Source organism: Varroa destructor, unplaced genomic scaffold (genome assembly GCF_002443255.2).
Source record: "Varroa destructor unplaced genomic scaffold, Vdes_3.0 BEIS01000004.1, whole genome shotgun sequence".
Taxonomy (NCBI): domain Eukaryota; kingdom Metazoa; phylum Arthropoda; class Arachnida; order Mesostigmata; family Varroidae; genus Varroa; species Varroa destructor.
In genome coordinates, this window is record NW_019211457.1 from 16968683 (window position 1) to 16992996 (window position 24314).

At 41.8% G+C, this 24314-nt stretch overlaps 2 protein-coding genes across 4 annotated transcripts in view; both read left to right on the forward strand.

Annotated features, from left to right (window-relative positions):
* Window positions 1-2130: 2130 nt before the first annotated feature.
* On the forward strand, window positions 2131-6571 carry LOC111249321 (uncharacterized). The gene is made up of 3 exons (XM_086987231.1): window positions 2131-2853; window positions 3560-3775; window positions 5250-6571. Exons 1-3 carry the CDS (start codon window positions 2749-2751, stop codon window positions 5538-5540), a joined length of 612 nt encoding a protein of 203 aa, XP_086843357.1. The 5' UTR covers window positions 2131-2748; the 3' UTR covers window positions 5541-6571.
* Window positions 6572-6593: 22 nt separating this feature from the next.
* LOC111250224 (uncharacterized) overlaps window positions 6594-24314 on the forward strand; it is a 30591-nt gene continuing 12870 nt past the window's right edge. The window contains exons 1-2 of one of the 3 annotated variants that reach the window (XM_022805120.2): window positions 16040-16538; window positions 16886-16982. Coding sequence is in view for 1 of the 3 variants with exons in the window: in XM_022805119.2 (XP_022660854.2) it covers window positions 10245-10459 (215 nt within the window). In the remaining 2 variants the exon portion in view is untranslated. Of the gene's footprint in view, window positions 10460-16039; window positions 16539-16885; window positions 16983-24314 lie in introns of those variants that run through there. The other 2 variants (XM_022805119.2, XM_086987230.1) reach the window with 2 other exon arrangements.

Below are 24314 nucleotides of genomic sequence, written 5' to 3' on the forward strand. Positions count from 1 at the left end.
TAGAGCGATCGCGAGCTATTCTTAGACGAAATATGAATTAGTGAACGGAAGAGGATGACGTAAAAAAACGTAGGAGAGACCCAAGAAACTAATCCCCGATTAGCAACGACGACTGGCCAAACGACGAACACAAGGCAGCATTCGAACGGCTACGCTACGGCGAAGGATCGAGCGTTGCACGGTCTTCCCAACGGTTGACAGTGGATTTCGTCATTAAGAAGACAAAAGCTTACCTGAAAAGAAATAGCCTACAATAAAATATTAAATCAATTATCCTTCCACAACGCACGCCACTGGAGTTAGCACGCACATGCGGCACACATATAGGTAGGAAACATGTACACTGGTCGCATGATGGTGCCGTAGAAGTCTTTATCACGACGCAGATAACTACAGTTCCGTAAAAATAAAACTGAATAAATTGCAAGTCTGAATTCGTTCAAGCCACTTAACTAATGCAATATGAAAAGTTAGAAACAATGAAGCGAATTCCGTAAGTATAATAGAAACCAGAGTAATTACTTAGTTTACAGAGATGATTAAATAAAGAGACCCCACGTTTCGCACTAGAAGGCTAATTTTCGATGCGAAGCTTTGGTGAACACTGAAAATCTTATCTGGGGTAATCCACATTGATATCGTCAGAAGTTTTTTGTTAAAAATCTGGATGCTCGAACGTTATGTCGATGGGGAAGGAACAGACGCAGTGATGAACCGTAATTCTGTGCGTTCGAGTGATGAGTTAATATCTAATAGGAACTATTCTTTTGATTTTTTATACTCAATAGTTTTCAAACATTAACAACAGCAGGAATTTCAATAGGCCTATATGCGTTCGCGGAAACGTAACTACTTACCGCACCAAGTATCGATAACAGAGGAGGTCGATCGATGGTTTGCTACGGACAGCATCATATTGCATGAAAGAGCGTTCACTATACGTATGTATGTAGGTATACATGTATCTAGTTTGTACAGTTAACTTGGTTATCAGTTGGAGGTGATATAGCTGGTTTCCATAGGCGACGCTTATTTAAGGCACAAGCCGTCAACGTGTCAAACGGCACCGAGTAACGACGATAAGCAATAGTGGTCACCCTGTCGGTCGATAGTGGCCACTGATTATTACCTGGCGACAGAACCTTTTATTACAGCCGGAAAGGCTACAGCAGTTTGTAGGAGCAATAGCGGGGATCGCTATCGGCCGATGTCTGCAAATCGATCCCGTTTCCCTACGAACGCAGTTGCACCCTTCAGTTCATGTCGGCCCACTTATCCTAGTTTGTCACTTGGTCTTCCCGTCCATTCGCTCTCAAGCCCGGTCCAGACGTTGATGGCCATTCGCGCAGACGAAGCTGCTCATCGTGATGGTTACGTGTGCCGAATATCGTCAATAGATACTAACATCGTTTTCCTCCTTCTTTCGACATTTCACTCGTTTACTGCTAACATCAGCATCGGGTGCAATAACAGTGACTGCGTCGCGGTAAATATCGGCGCTTCGGCCGCCGTCGGCAGCATGTCAAGATCGAATCAAAGTAAAGAATATGCACGGACACCATCAATATGGCCGTGGTTTGCTTCTGCCGACTTTATGCTATGCCGTCTGTCAACAGCTCGGTCTCTATCGTAGAAACTTTGCTAGAACATACGGGCATACCTAAACACGCACACCCAATGTATGCAATGAAATGGTAGCCAACGATACGATTGCAGCATCACCACATGAATGGCAACGATATCAACCCAACATCAGCCGTGGGCATCCGTCTTTTGATACCGTAAAATAGATGGCCTAGCGAGAGAGAAAGAGAGTCGACTATTTCCACCGTTAGACAAGCGGTAGGACCCCCCAATCGATCTTTAACTGAAAAGTCAGACAACTATAACAACAGCTACTGCTACTACCGCAACTATAACCTTAACGACGGTAAGCGCAACAATAACAACAACAGCGTAGCGGTAGCGCGTCGCCAGGGGACCTCTCCCACGGGGTTCCCTTCCATTGCGGCAGAAGCGAAAATAGCATGTTGAGGCATCGCCAGCAAAACTGCAAGCGCTCTTTCTTCCGCCTGATGCTATTTAGCTAAAGAAATGCCCCCGATAAAATATTTGCCCTGAAATATTCAGTCGACATCAAACGCCTCTTTTTAAATTGCTTGGAGAATAATACTGAGTTTCGCAATAGCGAGCGTGAGAATATAAACGACTTCGCGAATAAGGTTAAATAGCTCATCATTGCGGAATCGATTCCGAGCTGGCTAAACCGCAGTAAGGCGCTGCCGTTGTGAAGTCAGCAGACCACTGCAGGCCGGCTACAGTAGTAGCGGCGGCCTTACGGACTGAGGCTAATGTTACTGCTGTCGAACTCACGACAAATAGATCATTTGCTAAGTGACATCTTCTTCTATAACTACTCGAGCACGTAATTCCTTAGCATCGTCGAAGTAGATCGAGGCACAGCGCTTGCCTTCAACGAAACCTTCGACATACGGCGAGGACATAACAGTGCCATGCTATCGTAAATAAGCGTGACAGCTGGACCTGCTGAGAATATTTAGAGGCTATTTTCAAAGGTATCATACTAAAGGTGCTCTGCGCTTTACGCATTGACGGTGAGGTTGTTTCGTAAAAAGTAAAGACAGTGATTCGAGTGGAAGTAGAGGGTTTCAATCGTTTGTTGGATAACCTAGTGATGATTATATGTCTTGCTAACTAATAGGGATCTCGAAGGACTGCGTCACGACGATGTTCCCATCTTTTACGCTACCGAGCTCGTTGAGAATTGTTGTTGTGGCTGTCCTAGGTTTTGTAGAGGCTCACCAGAGCGTCCATAGCCAGAACACTATACAGGTAGGCACGCGTATCTCGTTACATGAGCGCCGCTTTTATATTTGCCGGTATTATTGTTGCACATTTACTCATTGGTTTTTAAGTTAAGTAACGTCGTTCCTCTTGTGTATATGGAATATGCCGCAAGCCGTGATTGATGTCGATGAATCAGAGCTGATCTAGTTGATCTCAAGGTTTAGCAGGGCTTATAAGTACTTAGACATGGCATAAAAAGCATCAGCGCAGTGGAATTTCTACACAATCTGCTTTTACTTTTTACCGCGCCATAATCGTTTTAGATATCAGAACAGACCCTGATTGGTAGGGCAGTAAGAAATAAATAAATAGAGACCCGTAAGCATAGAGGAAATATATGTGAGCACATTTTAGAGTGCACCTGATTTCCTCAGCTTATGTGGTGCACGCGAATAAAATTTACAGCTACCAACGACTCATCCCTTTTGGTGACATGTTAGACATAAGCTGTATCATGAATGTTTCTGGTGTCAACTCTTTAAAATAACGATTAATGAATTCTATTGCCTCACTATAGGGAATTTTAATTTTGTTTTGTTTTTTGTTAACACGCAGCTTTTAACACATAGATCCGGTAAAGGCTACGTATTTGCTACTTCTATATTATAGGGTATTCAAGCGTAGATAAAGTTAATTTCAAACGAGCTACTTGCTCTATAATGGCTAGATGGACCTTGTGGCGCATTTATAGGCGTTCGAAGGCCCAAAGGCTATATGGAGTGGAGGGTCCGCTTACTTCCGATGGGTCCCGCACCATATCGCGCTTCCTAAACCAATCTTTAGCGTTCGTCGGGTACCATTGCCCTTCCCATATCCGGTATTCCGCTACCATCAGGTGCCAATGTACGCCGCAAAGGATTTGCCGCCTAATCTACCTGGACAGGCAACTATCCAGGTTCCTGTCGAGGTAAGCTTTTCCTACTTTGTCATGAAGACACAACAACTAACGTATTCGGTAACCACAAATCAACTTGACCCAAAACAAGTAACGGGTGCATTTAGTAAATAACATTTAAGGTTTACTATATATGTCTTTGGGATACCTGAGCTACAAGGCTGAGCTATATCACTAGTAACGTTATACCCATAGGATAATGCACAAATGGTTATCATTTGTTATTGTGTACTAGGTATTGCCATTAAACTAGATATTACTATATTACAATAGTTATTTAGTCGAGCTCTTCCAAGCTTTGTTTTTATGTCGCTCATTCATTATCCGTACCCCAACATGATACACGAATATATCAAGCTTACATTTACCCTATTCGGCTGAAGTGGCCTAGCTCAGGGTCACTTTCGTCACCAATACTGCGTTCGTATAGCTCTTCGTTGTATGATAGATTTTTAATCGCACAAATGCGTTTAAAGGAAAGGATTCTAGTGTTCCTTTAAACGTGCACAAGGGAATCACTTGTGTCGTACCGTAAACATTTATCTTTTCACTGTTAGTGACTTAAAGCTAACAGCCTGAGTATTCTCTTATTGGCCAGGTGGCTGAAAATACGGACTGGGGCAGTCTGCCAAGGTCTGGCGACCTTCGATAAAAGGCCTTCTGTGATGATGCATGTGTTTGCTGCGTTTTTTCTGTCCTTGTCTAATTATATCCAATCAACATCCCTCTGCGTGTCTAAAGCATGCTGAAGCGTATATAAATTATTTTTTATTCAGTAACTATGCACGGTCCAGTTTTACATCAGCTGCGTAGTCGTTGTCGTCAAACAGTAGTTTGGCGCTTTACATACGTGGTAAGCGAACTAGGACGTTCCATTCAGCTTCGTTATCTAAGGCGTTTCAGGATATAAACCAAAAATAATGCAAAGAGCTCATACGTAAATCAATTCGAAGCATAATAAAGAAGACTTCCGTCATCGTGATATATGGCCACTAAATAAACACGTAAAGAAAAAACAAATAACTATTCTGACAATGATGGAGCACCTGGGATTTGTCACGAAGTAATAAGCCATCTGTTCGGGATATTTTACTAACCCGTGATGTTTTATGGCTCGAGCCATTGATGGCAAACAAGGTCAATTTGTACCTCTAGAGATCGCTTAAATTTGTTTTCGTTGAGCTCGGGTCGCTTAACTAGATTATCCGGAAACATGACAGAATAATTAACTGCCGCTCGAATGGAAGATAAGATGCTTGCTTATACTGTTTAACTAAAATACAAAGCTAAAAATGTAATTGTAAAGCGATATTTCATTTTCTTAGCATTTTTTAAATTAAACAGAATGATCAGATCCGAGCTATCTCCTGAACCAAAAACTATCCGTTATCATATTTGAACGAACCCTTCATACCTTATGTGAAGATTTGCAGCGAAAAACACAGTGATATCAACTGTATTTCCGACATCTGCTTCTCAATTTTAGGTCCCAAAGTATGTTCCTGTCTCTGTACACAAAGTGATTGAAGTACCCCAGTACATCGAGGTTCCCGTCGAAGTGCCCGTTTACCAAGAAGTCGTTGTTCGGAAGCCGATCGAAGTACCCATTCCAGTTTATATAACCCGGAAGGCTATCGCAACAACACAAAGCGGTCCGCTGGTCGCTGGAGACATACGAGCATTCGATGCGGTGGATACGGGGTTGACCCCTGCGAAAGTAATGCAAATTCCCACGTTTTCCGAGTCTGCTTCGGTTCCAATTTCGAAAATTTGGTAGACGCATAATCAGGCTTCACAGACGTCAGTCTGCCATTGTCTGAATCCACAGGGTTCAAGTCAGTATTCTAATAAGAAAATCTGCAGAAAAATCCTGCGTTTTTCTATCACAATTTTACGGTCAAAGGTCAAGGTACGATACATTCGTTAGCACAGATATGGATAATATATTATACCGAGCATTTGTGCCTTTTCCGATGATAACGCTGAGTGATTTTATTACCCAGCTCATTCAGTATAATAAATTAGCATCTGGTTAGTCTGCTCGTTATGAGACTAAATAACTCCATATACATAAGGCGCTGACCGTCAATTGCTCGAATCGAGAGTTATACATGTGATTTTGTCATATAGATACTTAAGCTTAGCTAGGTAGTGTTCTAGTAGTTTTTTAGAGAAAATTTTCTCTGTGCAAGTATCGCTCGGATCATTGTAGAATATTTAAGAATATACGAGAGCGTAAAGAATCACTAAAACCCATATATTGTGAGACTAGCTTTATAAATATGGAAAAATCATCTTACTACTCATGCGTTTTTACGATAGATTACAGTATGCGTCGATCAGCTGATCCGGAGATTCATTTTGACGTAATCGTGATAACAATGGTGATTATCTAGCTAAATTTCCTGGCTAGCCCTGAGCTGAAGCAATACTTTGTCTGTGTTCTAGTAAGGCTAATGGAATCATGTTTGTAGAATTAGTGAACTGAAATAAATCCTATCACGAACGGATTCCGTGACGGTCTCCGAATAATTTCGATTCCTAGTATTTTTTTGTCCTGTTTCTTACCGATACAAACAGGTTAACTCTCCATTTCCGGAATTTAAATTATTTTTAGTTACTCTATTTCTGCAATACTATTATTATCGGCCATTTCTAATGGAGCACGATGCGTCTACTGTAGTTTGGCCAGTTCTGTCCAATTTAATTGAGGTCTCTAACTGCTTACAATTCCACTGCTGCCACATTGGCAGCATGTGATCCCCACATATAAAATCGAAATAAACAAACACAGACGCTCTCGCTTCGACGGACGGCCAGGCATTTACCATCGAAGTGCAGTCAAACCTCGTCTCTAGCAGCTCACGAATCGCCGTTATAGTTCACCACTACCGCCCGGTTTGTCCCTCTGACTTCCTGGGTTCGTTACCTGAAGCTCTAAAGCTCTCGTCCCATATGCTACATCTGTGTGACGATGTATAGGCTATATAGTTCGTCTTGATATCAAACGGAGAGCGTTTCTCTCTAGCGAAAAGTCTGGCTAAATTTTTTTTGAGCCCACATGATTCCGCAGCCCAACATGGCTGAATAGGCGACTATCCGAGGACAAAGAGCTGCTTGCTAACGATAGTAAGACAGGTTTTCATGATGAGAAAGGACCAGCCAGTCACATATCCTTATCTGTATCGACTAGTTAAACTGTGCCACACAATAACTGTATATAATATTTAACGGTTCGATCGGAGTCTGAGAGAAAGAGAGAGAGACTTTAGATATTGTTGTTAGGCGGTTTAAGCGACGCATAGGAAACTTGAATCTGTGGCCCTTGCCGAAGCTGAAATACGCTTCTGTACTATTGCCCCTTATCAAGACGTTTGTTAGACGGTCGTTCATATCTAATGTCGATTCTGGTATGAGCTGATTCACTGACGGCGCATCGAACAGCCAACAAATACGTCCAGAAAAGATGGCTGTACCGTTTCAGTGTCTAAAGACATTATATTTTTTTGCCACTTGTTTAGTTATAGGCAAGAATAAATACTATAGTTACTCTTTTAAGTGTTTTCTTTCTAGCAAGTTCATTTGCTCTGCGCAAATACTCGACCGATTCTAGCGTTGGTGGGCGCTATAGCCGACCGGCAGCCTATGCTGTACGGTACGACTCTGGCTAATTGGATTTGCCAATATAGATATTATTTTGAGCAATCAATGGAACCGCTGTGAGTCAGTGCACTAATACTGAAGGCATCCGCATAGTTATACACAGTCCATGTTATCCTTCGTGTTCCCGGCCAGTTAATGTCGTGAAGTACGAACATTCCTCTACAACAGAAAGAGACGCAGACATGCACCTTTCTCCATCCTCTGTTTCATATGCTTCCCTATTGCTTCTTTCCTATTGTATTCTCTTCATCGGGCTTAGACTGTGTCAACAAAACGCAAGACCGGTTTACACTGAGAGTGCGTCGATGCGCGTAGTACCCCATAGCTGGGAGCAGCAGCGACTGATGCGAGCAAAAAAGTTGAATGAATGGAGGAGAGAAAGCTGGCGATGTAGCAAAGCGGAGGCTCAGAAGAGTTACCTGCCGTTCTTCATTTGACGCGCTGAATCGTTCTCCCACGCTTTTGCTCTTATTTGCCGAAGTTCCGTTAGATCTGAAGTGAATTGAACGAATGAACGTTACCTTGTATGCGATAGCGTATGCAGCAGTCGGGCAACATCCTGCACTACTAGGCTAGTTTTACGGATCGTTGAAGCTTATGATCACGGCTCGAAACTGGTATGAAGACTCCAGCCGCTAGTCAGCCAGTAAAGATGTGTCGCCGGTTAGCGCCATTTTACCCGTGCTGCGCTGGATTCGAACGCGCTAGAAATCTCGATAAACCAGGTAGGTGAGCCGGTCGTAGGATGACGGAATTAAGGGTAGAGGAAGCCGTTATCAAAGGATAGGACAGGGGCTGAAAAGGGGCGGATATAGCACCAGGCTAGCAGGACATGCATATGCCATCTCCATTTGCGTACATACAGACCATTGTGGCACGTTAACTTCAGGGGTTTACCAGAGAATCGGCAATTCGGTAGGTTATACAAGCAACATTCAGAGCGTTGGTTAACAACTTCAACCTGATAGAGACCCGTGACCGGATGGTAGAGAGAAACCCAGATTATGAGATCTACGATCGTTGCAATGAAGAGGTGAAGTCTTTCAATCAGCGAACTCGATTTCAGATATTTTGCTTGTAGACAGAGCAGTGATTCTCTGAATCTGGCTCAAACAAAATCATCAGAACACTTGAGGTGCTGGTTCTAGTAGAGAACTCTGTGTTCTACATCGAAGGATCAAATAAGTGCATTGATGTAAATAAGAAGCAAGTTAAAAAATTGTGACAGCGTCTAATTTGTGCCGATCAAAATTAGCAAACGTAATATAAACGAAAATGTTCGATAAGTGAGGTTACAGTGGTATACTTTGGAAGCCTAGATTAACTGCTTTTTTCTGGATGGAAGCTTTCATTATATATTACGTAATCAAGTGGCAACCTTATACATAGTCCGCCAGCACTTCAAAGCGACCTGTACGCGCGTCTTCAGAACACCGCCAAACAAGAAATCCTTTCGTACCTGTTTTAACGAACGGCAAGTGGGCGCTTTAGGCATAATAATACTAGACGCGTTGCCTTGTGTCCCCAAAATATTCTCGTAGATTTCTGAAGGCTTCCGGAAAAAGAAGCAAAACCGTTAGGTGAAGCTATTCGTTCAGTATGTGCTGTTATCGCTACTTCAGGACATCATTCAATTACGCTAACATTACGGCCTTAGAGCATGTAAAAATCAAGAGTTAACATTTCATAGCAACAGGTAAAATTGCTATGGCATTGGACTGGCTATATACAAAGGTTACGACACCTAAATGGAAACTTTGGCGAGGTGTATACCGTAACGGGCCTGCGATTACTATGCCGCTACTTCTGTTATTAGCCAAAGGCTAGTCCACTCTATAGTAAAACAATAAACGCGTCATCGCGTGCTAAAAGTGCGTCCATTTCGATCTATAATCGAAGGAGATACTATGCAGCCTATTCAAGCTGGATGAACTTCTTGGGTCAATTTAACTCGACAATGTAGCATATCGCAAATAGATACGCTGCTGGCTGCAGAAGGTGCAGGACCAGATTCCAATGGAATACAATGGGAATACGTGACAAAACGATGCGGACAGCAGCGCAGAGCTGAAAGTGAGTCACTACCGCCCCAAAAAAAGTATCTCGTTCAGCCAGCTAGTGAAGGATTCTAATGTGAGTCAGCGTACGCTGTTACCGATTGTTCGCGAAGACTTCCAGTGCGCGTCATACGTCATTAGACTCAGATCGATACTTTTCGAGTACAGTCAAGCCAATTTATTTCACCGATGTTATTTACTACCCAGTGCTTTCATGCATCAAAGCACAGACCGTCTTCTATTTTTTCTCCAACGAGAAGTATCTTATCCTCGACGCAGAAATTATCGCTGGCTTACTCACAATCCAGAGAATGCTCCTATTAGGAAATAGAAGCAAATATCTCGTTGAAGTTCATGTTATGAGTGTGATGTCCAGTGAAGAAGATCTTATGCCAGCATTATTCCTTCAGATAGGGAAAATGCATTAGTAAAGAAGTTTATTCGCACATTTTACAATCTACTGTACAGGGGTACTTCGATAAAGTGACCCACCGACTCATATAAGCCGCTTAGTGCAGGATTGGCTGCTTGACAATACGCGCATGTTCTGGAACGGGCATGTATGGTCACCGAATAGCCCAGGTTTGAATCCGCTTACTTACGTGTGGAACGTGGAACGAGGATCCAATAAGTATGGATACGGACACGTAGACTCGAGCACTCATTCGTTCGATTAAAAAGGCGTTCGAAGGATTTAAAAAAAGCATTTGAACCCAAATCGAGGCTGTAATCGAAACGAATAGTGGCTATATTGAATCAGCATGGCCTTTAGGAATGACATACGTAGAAAAATATCGTTCAAAACATCGTTTTTATGTATATGCGGTTTGAAACAAAGCATACGACCAAGCCGCAATTCAAAGGCCATATCTTCGTCTGAGCCTCTAGTGTTTGTTATGCGAATTGTGCGGCCGATAAGGGAATACCCGGAGCCTTTAAGCGAAACTACAGAAGTGAGTGACCAGATGCCTGAAACGTAAGTTAACAAATAGTGCATTGCTGGTGTCAAAAGCTTGACATCAGTGAGGTCAATCGTATATAGTTGTCATAGCTAACATCCGCATAGTCCGCCAATGGTCGCAAGTGTATCTTTCTCAGTAAAGTATATCTTTTGACCTAATTGCAGCTGTTTTGCCTTTATCAGAGATTTAACCGAGGATTAGCAAATTAACTGATTAACGCTGGAACTCGTTCCTTTAGCAGGTTTTGCCTTAATAACGACTGTACACACTTACGTCTTTCGACTTCCAGTGCAGAGCAATCTATAGATATTATTGCTAGATCGAATCAGTATAGTTCAGAGCGAGCCATCTCCGTTCGCGTCATCGATACTGCACCGCTGTGGCAGTGCAAAATTTATTAATATCCATCTTAGTTTGAATAGAAATTTCCAATTTGAGAACAACTTGAACCTTATACAATTAGGTTACATATAATACATAACAAAAACATTATTCTCGATCTTGCGGTAGTACAAATCGCACTCTGAGCATGTAACGATTTTTACTGCCTGTGAAATTTTTTACTTAGAAACATGTTTTAGCCTTGTCGACAGCAAGTCGTCGTTAAAATTCGATGGGTGAATTTAGGTACATAAATAGATGTAGCTAAAAAAAAACTCTTCCGGAGACAGCGGCCCAGATTTTGTTCAGTTGAAACCCAGCCTAAATGGAAAAGATGAAAAATTCAACAGCGAGAAATAAAGATAAACTGTTGAAATCCAGGGAGGTACATGATGAACGATAGTAATACTAATTAATAACCTAATCATTGAAAGATCAAGGTATATACGTGAATGACTCATGATCGATCGCCTGAACAGGAAGCTACTTCTTTTGCAGATATGCGTCTGTATGTTTCTGGCATTCTCTAATCACCAAGACAACCTAAACCCTGCTTAATTTACAAACGGATCGCAACAAAATCAAAATGGCTAAGAATTTTCTTCTAACTACTAACCGAGAAGGGTCCCATTCGATAGTTTCTCATTTGAACATGTGGTAGCCTGAGGACTCTTTATATGCTAGATAATGCAAATCGATCTATTATCTGCTCAGACTTGCTTCAGGTCTGCAGGATAAATCTCCGCTTGTTTTTTAGCATGCGCCTATATTATCTATCTCTCATACAAATTGTTTGTCGTATAAGCAGAAGTCCTTCAACTACACCTCTACAAATGTATACTGCCCTACTACTAGAACTGCCCTACCACCGTATCAAATTTGTTCTATGATAGCATTTAATTACGCCTATGGAGTAGTGTACGTAATGGGAAATAATGAATATGGAACAGCCCAGCTAGAAATTTATGAGTATAGTAGTACCTGAAGTACCCTATAGTAGTACCTGAAGTACCCTATAGTAGTACCTGAAGTAAAGTCCGAGCGGAACGCGCTTACAAAAAGGTTTTCTCAACAAGCGGCGTTTACAACCGACCATGTCAAAACTGGCGGTAGACAAGGTTGTTACTAATAACATTAACTAGCTAATGCTCGGGTATGCGTACATGAAGCGACAACTTAAAGGATTACCTGTAGTCGTAATAACACGAACCAGTTGTCGGCAAAAACACAGGTTCCTAGGGAGGGTGAAGCTGGATCCCAAAGGACAGCATTAGGCACAACACGCAATACCTGATCAAAGCTGACGAGATTTTGAAAACTGAACATTTCAATAATACATGACCCCTTGTACACTGGACAAAAGTCAGTATAAGGGGCGTGGCCGAGTATGCAACTATGATAAGCTGTAACGTGGTTTCTTAGTTAGCATAATAATCCTTTTTTTCCAAGGTGAGCTAAGGCCGTGCCTATAGATGTACTTTAATCTGTTCATCGTCTCAAAAACGGCTTTAAGGATTTTTTTTTTCATTTTTCGCCTTTTCTTGTCGAGAAATCAATGTTGTAGTGAAAACAAAAACCTTTTGTAATAAAATATCTAAATTAAACGCTTTCTGTAAAATCTAATGCAAACCGATGCGCTCTTCACTACACACTTGGTGCCTATTTACTTCGGAACGTTTTCGTCTACGGATTTACATATCAGGTCTCTACTCACAATGTGAGAGCCATCGTTGCTGTCGAAGTTCTCAAGTACGCTCTCTAAGTTCTTAATTTCCTATCTGTCACACTGATGACATGTACTTAAACGCTTCCAGTTTTGGACCATGCCGTTCTTATAACTTCCAGAAAACTAAACTTTTTTTTTTGCTACCAGTGGAACTCAAATATTTAAAAAAAAAAAGTGTTTTGTCCATCATTCTATGTCATTGCTTGTTATATTTATTTAATTGCGTTTTTAATTTGCTCATGTTGCTCGTTGCTAGACGTTATCGGGACTTTAATTTTAGCTCGATTTGCCTCTTTCTGATTCTTGTTATTAGATATGAATGTTGTCCCTCTAAGGGGTTCAGTCAAACATAGTGTTTAGTGCTATTTGTTCACAAAATGCGCCCACCTAAAGCTTTCTAATTTGGGTTGTCTACGTCGTGCCTAAATTAAAATGGTTGTATAATGGGTATTATAGTTGAAAAAAACAAAAAAAAAAATCTGCACTAATTCGCAAGTGTATGTTTTAGAGCGGCCTATAGAAAGTTATGGGCTGCTTAGAATTGTTTTTGTCGTCAGCTGTTAGACTGCTTGTGTCAGTTGCAGCCTTTTGTTGTGTCTCTGATACTAAGCTCTCGAAAATAATAAACTTAGTTTAGGATCAAGTAGCCTTGTGAATATGACAGATATTGTTATCTGAAATGATAAAGCTTCAAGTCGAGGCCTCTCGATGACCCTCCTACAGTCACTGTAGGAGTGCCACCGAAAAAAAACCCACTTCGTTGACTTCCAAGACGGGAAATTAAACTCTAGCTATTTGTCAAACTGAAGGCTTCGTACTGGTGAAAATGAAAATAATGATATGTAAAGCGCTGCCATTTAACAGTATATTTAGTCCGTCGCCTGCGACGACTGCAATGGCTTTGAGCCTGCTAGGGAAACGTTAGCATTTAATTAACCTGCTTTCCAATTGCCGCAATTACTCTAGAAACACTACCGCCGATCTGAATTCCTTTAACACTGAAACTAATTGATGCATCAGTACCATGGTTAAAACCTCATCTGTAGGCCAATTTCTAGCAGATACAGTATTGATACGAATTTCAGAGTCCAAGGAAAAATTTTTCAGATGTTGTATTTTCAAGAAGTGAAAGGAGGTTGTTTATCCCGCTAGATTTCAAAAAAGCCAAATCGTATTCTAGTCCTCAGTTCTAGTAGCTTTGTTTTTTATTCAGTTTACCCCTGTTTAAGCATACAGTGCTATGATCCTCGTCAATTTAAATCAAGACATCTGAAAATGTGGGCTTCGAAGTAAGAAATTCAAAAGTCACTAAGTACGCCCGCATCGGTATTGAAGTTGCAGAGTAATTTGTTCTGACGTAAACAACTGTTGACCACCGCACGTAATAGTGGAAGCACCCCGAAGTGTTTATAGAAAATATAATGATAAATAAAATCGGGAAGCTTCACATAACAAAACAAATAGGTTTCGTCAATTAACTGTGTTTTGCAAATTGATTTTTTACAGTTAGACTTTTTAAGAAAGCATTTTTGCGGTGTTAAGGCCATCATTGAAATCTATAATTATGGTCAACAAAAAAGTAATATGTTTTGCAAGTTATCCATTTAGAAGGCCATCATTTTTATCTGTTAGGAATATCCAGAGGAACTTCAATCGTTTATCATTGTACAATATATCAATAATATTACATACGAAGTCAACAGAAGTCCATGCATCGTCATCGAAAATATGCCCATTAAGTTTCTGTTTATAAAGGAATATGCAACCCAAAAAAAATCATTATGCCGCCGCAGTGTCTCGCCTATTGTGCGGGTCTGGCATCCATTTACATTGGCATTATCACAGCCAACAAGATGCTTGCTTCGCAGTAATATCCAAGGTTCATCAGTTTCCTCCCGACAGGCAAACGAACGAATGGGTTGGCCCTTTGTTCAAGTTGGCTTACTTTCTCCTCTTCTCCTTCACGTTCTCTCTGTTGCTCCGCACCCTTCAGAGCTCGTCTTGTTCAGTCTGGGGCATCGTCCTCGCTTTAGACTTTTGTAATAGTCTAACCTGGCGGTGTTAGTTGTGCTTAGTCCTCTAAGGCTTTTACCATCATCGACAGTGCTGCCTGCCTGTTCGCTGACCTACCGTCATAAGCCCCAGCGGCAATTCCGCTAGGAAGCGGGAGACATCCCATAGCGGATGGGGAAGTCGGCGAAGGGTGCCTTCGCCGTAGCCAGCTGAACTTCCATTCTGATCCCAGCAATACACAGCACACGGCCGAACTACCGGCGCATGCAATTCTCCTATACAAGCTCTTCGTCTAATCATCCCAACCGAGTGCTCCGTTGTTCCTTCCGTCTGTCCTAACGTTGCCAACGATCGCTCCCGGACTCGCTACGACAGGCGACCAGTAAACACCATCAACCGCCTGCTGCTATGCGCATCCGTTTTCCTTGGCCGTAGGCTTGCTGCCGCAACACCCGCTTCTCGCATAACCAATTCCCTGAAAGTGCAAAGCCACCCTTAAGCACACAGCAACGTCATGCTTCAACTCGTTGTATGCGAGCGCAAATTCGAGGAGGTGAAGACCGGAGGAATAGGCATGGCAGGGCAAAGCAGAATTGAACACAGAAAGTGAACGTGGGACTCTGCGCGTTGAGACAACGCGCGAGCAGTGCCACGAACATATGGTATCGCCCGTGGCCGTTAGCAGCCATAGGGAAAGTTGCGGGTCGTTTTTAGATAGCGACGAAGAAAGAGGGACTGCTCTCATGAATCAACGGATGTGTCAGATACCACTACCATTGCCACTAACTGGGACGGCGGCGGCGCCGTTGGAGGCCTATCACTACCGCTATGCCAGCGTCAGCCGAGTTTCTAACACCGTTGCTTTAAGTCGCCCCCTTCCGCCCTTTGCGCCCCCTTCACCAGTCCGACGCTCGGTGCGCCTCCCCCGGTCAAGTCCCACCCCAGACTTCCTTCTCGCGACCATCCCAGCTACCCTTTTTCCAGCCCCAGTGCAAGCGTTTCCCCCGCGTAAACTCCCACCAGGTCCTCTCGTGATACTTAGCAACACATGCTCACTCGCATCCGCACACAGACACAGGCGGTTGCAACCCGTCATAGTGGCAGTCCAACGACTGGCCCCGCCTCCGGTGCCGCCTCCAGAGATAGGCCTGTTGTATAGTATGGCTCGTTGCTTTGCGCTCTAATTGGCCACCGAATAGTCCCGCCTACGTTGTGGGACGACCAAAAAGAGTGTTGGACGTTCCTTTTGGCGTCGGTGCTCAGCGGGGTTGAGGACCGTGGGTTTAAAGGCTTTGCTGTGGGGGTGGTATTCTTGAGCGAAGTAAGCAACGACAAGTTGCGCAGAAAGCTTAGAAGCGAATGGGGTTTCGATGGGATGCGTCCAAAGAGGCGGGGGTGAGAGAATCGATGCGCGAATAAACAGCTGTGTGACGCCAAGGGGCGGTGGCGTTTCTGTCTAACCAGCGATTGCATGCACATACGGAGGGATACACCTCGTCTCACGGCAACTTGCTCTGTTAAAGGTAGATGTCTACGAACTTGCGTATCTCGTAGTCGAAAGCACATTCGCTTGACATCCTTAGGCTGTAAGAGTTGTATCGAGCAAAAAAGCAGAAGCCACGAGATAAACGCGTGAACAAGAACTGTGTCCCCTTTGCTTTGCAGTTTTTCCGGCGGAAAAGACCGCCATGTCGGTCTAGAGTCCCTACGTTAAAAAAAGCGTTCCCTAATTGTCCCTGTTGTAAGAAACGCCCTGTATGCTAAACCGTTCAGGTAGATCGAATTCGTGTTTCCAATAGAGTGCGCTAGAGTGGTTAATAGAAAAAGTGGTGTGCATGCTTATCGCTACGTCGATTGACCGGAAGACGATTACGCAAAGGTCAGCGAGCGGATCCTGCGCTGAGCCGTCGAATTTGCTTTGAAAAATCACACAGTCTTGCAAGGTACAACGGTGGGTCGCTGTGAATTTCAAGGTAAGAAGACCCATCTCTGGTGTAAATTACCCTCAAAATTATACAGTTAAACCAAGCAGCTTCTGTACTGGGTACGTTTTATTTCAAATTAATATATAAAGTCACTTAGACGCTGTTGATTAACATTGTGGAAATGTCGCTTATGCTGTATCAACTACACTTGCCTTCAAAAAAGTGGAAAAAACGCCATGAGATGTTTCTTGGCATACCTTTTACTTTTGCAAAGGCAGCGCCTGTCTTAAAGATACAATTTAAAGCTTGTTTATCGTGCTTTTCAGTTTCCTTGGATCTTGAAGCTGCGAAAATACATGCTAAAATTTAGTTAATTTTTGTAAAAAAAAAATCAGTTTTATTTTAGGTACTCCCGCTAGATTGTTCATGGCCGCTTTAAGCGAGGCGTCTCTTCCGGATAGAAGAGATTCGGTCCTCTAGCACATACGAAAGGTAAAAAAAATTCTCAAGATCTATCAGCGGTGCTTGTAGATTGTACACGTTTACTAAGCAGTGTAACGGCACTAAAATACATATTTACTATCCTCATTACGGCATTTTAGTTAGTTATAGAGGCTGTTTCCTGCTTTGCAAGAAACGTCGATCCTTTCTCGAAATCAAAATAAATTACAACAAGCCACAAGTAAACTCTTCGGACATTTAGTCATAATATTACATAAATAGTTTGGATATGTTTTTTTTAAATAAAATATAATACAAGATCTGCTTGACGTTCTTTATCAAGCATTTGTTCATAGCGGAACTTTTCTCACAAAATCAACGCAATGTAAAAATTCTTAATAAATCTACAAAATCAATGTTGAATTGCTTCAAAGTTGGCCGCTCACAACGCGTATAATATATATATATATATATATATATATATATATATAAATTTACAGGAAACATATTTATCCGATCAAACCAAAACTTAGCGTATAGATAGCAGACATACCTCAGAGTCTTATCTTAGAGTGTTTTTATTTTAATGCCGTTTCACAAAATTACGGGTCTTTTTTCGCATATGTGGACCGATTGCTATTAGATAGCAGTCACGAAATCGCTTCGTATTCGAAAATTACAGGAACTCAGGATTTTGTGTGTTTGCAAAATATCGTTGCCTGTAACATGTCTGGTAGTGGCGTGGTTGATTTGGACGCATCCTTATTTTTTTTGCTGTAACAACAGATTCGTGTTTTATTCATTCTATAACATTAAATTATTGCCAAACCTTTTCTACGTTAGTGCTATAAAACGCGTTGGTTAGTACTTGCGTGTCATGTCAGCTTTAATCTAGTTCGCAAAGCTGAAGCCAAGACAACAAATTGAAACGACTCGCTGATGGAGCCCAAATGCCCATTGGGGCAAACTGCAGCTTACAGTATCAAAGCAGCTTTTGTCTGTACCGGTAACGCTGATCAAATGCGTACATTGCTGGTGGTTGAAATAGACGAGATTTGAAGGTAATGATCCTTCAGCTCTTTATCTACATTTAACTATCTTTATTGAAGAACTACCTAATTTTTTTTTCGCCTCATGACAAATTATGCGTTAAACTAGGACTTCTGCGAAGATAGCGAAATCGCAAATATCTGTGGATCGCTTTAGCTAAAGCTAAGAGCTGCAATCACGAAGCTACTGAGTCCCGAAACTTCAAAAAAATGCATAGGGACAAGATAACTCACGACATAACCCCACTGCCTACTTTGCATATTCGTACACACGCTCAACGTCAATTTAAAAAGAATGATAGTACGCTGATGATACAGAGACATCAAGCAGAATAGTTTTACAACAAACAGAATTAGTCTTCATGAGAAAACCCCAGATAAGTCTAGATAAATTTTGCCCAATCTTTGTACATGGGTAGCACCTAACGTGTGTATCTAATAGAGGATGTTTACGTGGGAAGTTAAAATTTTTGAGTTTAAATACCGAAAAAACTACGTCGAATGTTCTAGAGCTACATATATTTGTAATGTTTATCAGTAGTAAGCTTCGGCTAGTTCGGCACCGTTTGCCAGTCCCGAAATACTGAGTTACTCGGCATATACTTATTATTAAGCGGCTGTTACTGAAACCGAGTAACTTTCAGCTCCTTTCGCAGCGTATGCGTTCCGATTCTATGAAGATTTCTATGAAGTCAGCTGAATCAGCAGTATACGTTTATAAGCATGCGGCAGACTTGACAAAAGTACCGTGCTTTTTTTGGCAAGCACGGCTGTTTTGGCAGGATTCATCAGGACAACCCTTACAGACAGATCCCTCAAATGCCACAGGCTTTCATACCTTGCCTTGTGACGAATTTTCGGTGAACAGTACGTACATAACAAGGTGCTTCCTTTACGAATCAGCACCCTCTCTGACGGATAGTGCCCCTTCATAGTACTAAGCGAATGCGAAGCGAGAATCTGAGTAACAGTGAGTGATTCAAAATTATATATACTGTGCGGACCATAGTAATCGTGGATACCATATAGGACCTAGGCCACTGGGCTAAGGTTGACGGTTGACCCCCCATTAGGCCAAGTAGTTGTTATTTATTGTATTGCCAATTGGCGCCGAAGACTATAGGCATATTCTTAGCGCGGCTGCCTAACCCCACAAAGCACTTGCTGAGTATATGTAGTTCGAGGAATGCGGTGGCATATATGTATATATACATATTTCGATACCGTTACGAATATCTTTAAATATCCTATTGTCGTATATCGGCTAACTAAAATTTGCCTCGAAGGTATGTAAGCTGTGTACCATGTGCTATGGGTGTGTAACTATCGATGGCGACAGCCATCGTTTACTAATAAGAGGCACCAAGCACATTTGTGGACCCTCAAAGATGAATCCATCTAACAATCTCTCCATTCTTCGGGTAACGTAATTTTTGTCCGTGCGGCCCGATTCCGTTCTCTACTGGCCGTTTTACTGCAGTGATTGTTAGACGTCGGACCGATGCCAACATGGTGGGTCTTTGTGGAAAGTGCCGCATCACTCAAAACGTTTTTGAGTTGTACGTTTGTATTGTTACAGTTAAGCATTGCTTTGTACGACTGACTTTTTGTAGCACCAAACAAAGTGTGCCTCCAACCGGTTTTAAACCTAGACCATCATTTGTTCGTAAGTTTAATAAAAAAAAAAAACTATACTATCAGGGGATGACAAACAAACTTGCCCCGTCCAATTGTAACCACTCATTACGGACTTGAGTAGGTCGGGGCGAATAACCGTTAACTTTAGAGAAGCTGCGTTTTCGAATCAAGCGCATACCAGCGAGCTCACCGATCTGGAACCTCGTGATCCAGGTTCTAGTCGGATTTCCCCGCTTAGATAACAGTCACTATTTTAAATACATCTTCGTATGAACTGCGAGGCGATTTCCATTTACTCAGTCTCTCGCTTGCGTTTAACAAAACTGATAGTACACTTAGGAAGGCGTGGCTTTAATTTTAAAATAAAGGTGAAGGTAGAAGTTACTTGAAATATTTGGGTTCGTACGGCAAACTGAACGCTTGGGTGAACTTCGATGCAGCTGCCCGTAACATTAACAAGGGAACATCAAATCGCTTTGAGAATATCGTTTTGAATAACAATATACACAGACACAGAGACACTACAGTAAACTTGCAGGTGAGATCGGCAAGGTCTCTAGACTGCCTGTTGACGGGAGAAAATTCGCCTCCACGTTGCACGTAACGAGGCCCTTATTACGTACTTTTGGTTTAATAGCAAGTGTTTCTGGTGCACTAATGGTCGGTCTGTTTTTATTAAACCATGAAAAATTATCGATCAGAATCCTGCTCGTATCCGATTTTTAAAACGAGCGTCAACCTCTAGTTGTTCGTTGATTGCCAACGTCTTATGAATGATAGTGAACGATAAACTCATTTGCAACAAGGACCAATCTAATTCTGCTAGCTGAGTGTCCTTGAGGTTCATTGCTATGAAAGCACAATACAGGTAGAGGACCTTTATTGCTCCTTTGAGTAAAGCCAGTGACGCGCGCAATTAATTAATGATTTAGGCCGCCGATGTTGAAAATATATCATATTTTCCACTCCAAACGCCGAGAAGGTTTACAGAGAATAAACGTTCACCGGAAACTGGCAATTTCTTGTAGCCAGCGGCATTTTAGAAGACGCACGCGCCCTGTAAAAAACACATCCCCTTGAAAGAGAATTCGTAGTAGCGCGCACGCAAATGGTGAGTCATAGTCGGCTGTTGTTTATGTCTAGGAATAACTTTAATGTAGTTCTTACTGCTCGTATCTCCGTGCTAATTTGATTATAGAATCAGCCTTAAATAACACAGATTTGTTTTGCTCCCGCTGTCCTTTTTGTCCCCCCTGCTTATGCATGCGTATTGTACATAAGACTCGGACAGCTACCGTGGGACTATAATCGAGAAGGGAAACTTAAACGAAAACGTTATTGAATAAAACTTTTTGAATTCAACTTACGAAAGTTGAATTACTAACAAAAAAATATACAAGCCGAGATTCCAAAGGTCGTCATTAACTGATGCCAACGTCGTAAGGTACCCGTATTAGTTGCGCGTATCGAAAAGTCATGGGGCTTGAAATAGATAACACTGTCGCGTTATCGCTTAGCAGAAAACGCATCGTTTCCGTTAGTGTCTGACATAACTGTTTCAGAGTTTTGCTCGACTGCCCCTTGACGACACGTGAAGTAAAGTGTCAAGGACGCAGTCTCTTCAGGATGTTGATCCTTCGCAGGATGTTGATTCTCGGGCTTCATTTTGACCAATTACTCAGTTTTCTTTCATTTAAAAATCAACACGAATAAGGTCAAAAGCTTTGAATGTTTCGTGCTGCCGCGTCGGACACTCAGCAAAAGTTCGATAGGAAAGAGAGGCACTCGAAATGACCAGTCAACATATACTATTGAACCTCATAGATAGTTAATAGTCACTGCGGTAACTGGAAACACGACAGACGATTGAAGTGCTCGAAAATACTAAGTGAAATTGTACATCAACTATTTTATTGACGTCTACAATTTGTTTACCGTGGTAACAATGCATCTATTGTTAACCTAACTTCCTGTTGCTTTTTTTACCATGAGGAATCTCAAAAAATCTGCGATCAAACTGTTACAAAGGCGTATTAGAATAAGGGGGTTCCAATGTAAGCGATTTCAGCGGTTGGTCTGCACTATAAGGAGTCAGTCGTCCTGTCTTAATGCTGCTTTGCTTAGGAAGCCGTTTTTCCTAGATTACTTACAATTGTTCTTGGCAGATTGTGCGACAAGTGGAGAGATCAACTTCAACAGAACATGGACACTAGACCAGATATATACTTTACATAGATTGCTCTGATTTTTTCTAGGTGTGGTGTCTTTCTCTTCAATAGATTATCGGTACAAGTAAATCCCCCGATTTGAGAGAGTATTTGATGTGCGTTTGGGTTGGGACTTGTAATTCATAAGCGGCAACTAAAAATTAACACAAACATAAACTGAAAAAAAGAAAATATAAGACTCGAATAAGGTGTTAGAATGAGGAGTTCACTTCGACTGCTAACAGCCAAAAATAGACAGGGAAATATTATGGGCTGGCTTTCTCAGTCAGAGACTGGGCTATTGAAGCCACCGGAGATCGTTTCAATTTAATACCAGTGAACCATGAAAACTTTTACTATATAAGGAATCAGCTAAGAACCAAAGCTGTGTGCAACGGCAAAGATTGCGTAACGTTACTGCTCTGTTTAACGTAGTCCAGTCTATTGTACCAATGGGCGTTTGCTGATCAGAAGTTTCCATAATCGTCATTTCCAGCAACTGGTGCAAATAATCGAATAGGCCAACAAGCAAAACGGTTACCTTTCAAATTCAGCTGAAAACTTATATTATGATAACAGCTCTCTAGAACGAAACTTTGTTTCAATCTTCAACTCAGTAGGCGTTTTGGTAAAGCTCAGTGAAGGGCGGAATCTTTCAAGAGGCTTTATCTTAAAACTAAAAAATTACTTACTATTAATCATTATTTTTAATCAAGTAACAAACGAACCTCCCTTTACATACAGCCAATCTCCCCGTCTCGATCGAGGCACTAATTTCCGCACAATAACTCCAAGGTCATATATGTTATACCAGTTCTAAATCATGTTACATTTTTAGCTTTTCGGCCTGCAATTGGACCAACCAACCAACGCGCTAATTACGTTCATTGCAACTGCCATTTTTCTCAGAATATTCCTCCCCTCTTCCCCGCCATTATCTCATAAGTGCTCGTTATAAATTTGCTAAAGCGCCTTTACTCGCTGCGCATCGGTTCCATTCATTGAGACAGAAAGTCGTCCGCAGCATTACGATCTTACAACGGTAAACAGCTTATTACTACACCCCTTTTACGCTTGCGTTGTATACTGGTGAAACAGATAGATATATATATATATATAACCTGAAATCTTTAGGAACAAACACTCAGAGTGTTATTGAATCGATAGTAGTAACTATGACTTCAGCCACACGGGCTCACAGTTTACAAAGTCTATACCTACTTAAGCTTATAGACGAAACTTGGGTTTACATGGCCAAAATTCATTTTTTGCCGAAGACAGCTTAAGATGAAGGGTATGCGCGTAAGAAGTGTGAGAAATTACTTTCTGTGACCTGAGCGGGTCCGATAGTAATGGGAAAGGCTGTCGTATCCAGGTAGCTGAAAGGACTTGACGGGTATGTCAAGAACAACCTTTTCGAATGCGGATTTCAAATCATAGAATATGTGGCACCAGAGAAATTCCAGTTATACGCCATTAGAGTCCGATCACATTGTATTTCTAAGAGCAGCATGGCCGGAACACTTTCTAGATTTATTATACCTTGTTCCTGTTTGCATGGTGCATGGAATTATACTTTCCGCGAGTCTGCACGAAACTGAAATAGGACAACAGCGATCGCGTTGCAAATAGCACCTCCCGACTCTTCAAAAACAAACGTACGTTTGCCAACTTCTGTAAGGGATAAGGCAAGGCGTCAAGGCTGCAGGCTATTGTGTAGGTCATTCGTACGTCGACTAATGACGGACTGACTAACCTTTTAGGTGACTGATACGTGCGAAGTTAAAATTGCCGAACAGCTTTACTTTCTGCAGCATCAGATCATGGCTTTGTCATCTAGGGGTCTAGCTAAGCGTATGGTAGCAGAAGCTCAAAAGGTACCAGCGGCAGCGATTCAACGACCGAATCAGCCGATACTTTAGCTCCTAATAAACGCTGCGTTGTCTTACATGAAATCAGCATTAATTTGATTCAGTTATTATAACGCAGGTTTCCAGCCTCTTCAACACGAATCCTAGGTTTGTACATACCCATATATATAACTGTCCCGTGCATTTGTTTGCTGGAATCCTTTTTATTCACGGAACAAATGAACACGCAGCTTAGATTTAACGAATCCCCGCAAATGGCCAGTTTAATAGACAGCATTAATTAAATATAGAAAAAATAAATGGTTTAAATAAGAAGAAAAATGCGAGGAATTGAGAAAACAGTTTTTCCTTGACAGGGGAAAAGAGAAGTTCTGAGTGGAAAGGAGCTGGTAGAAGGAACAGGCGTTTGCATATAAAATATGCTACATAGATAGTAGATTTGCATCAACCAAGCGCCACATATGTCTGTGAATATTGTAGTTTAAATGAGCGCTAGCCAGTCGGGTTAATTATTAAATTAATAATAACATTTCTTCTATTATTATTTTCTTTGTAAAGACCCAAACAGCAACAAATGGACAGAAACTAATGTTTATACAGATGCGCTCCTTATAACTA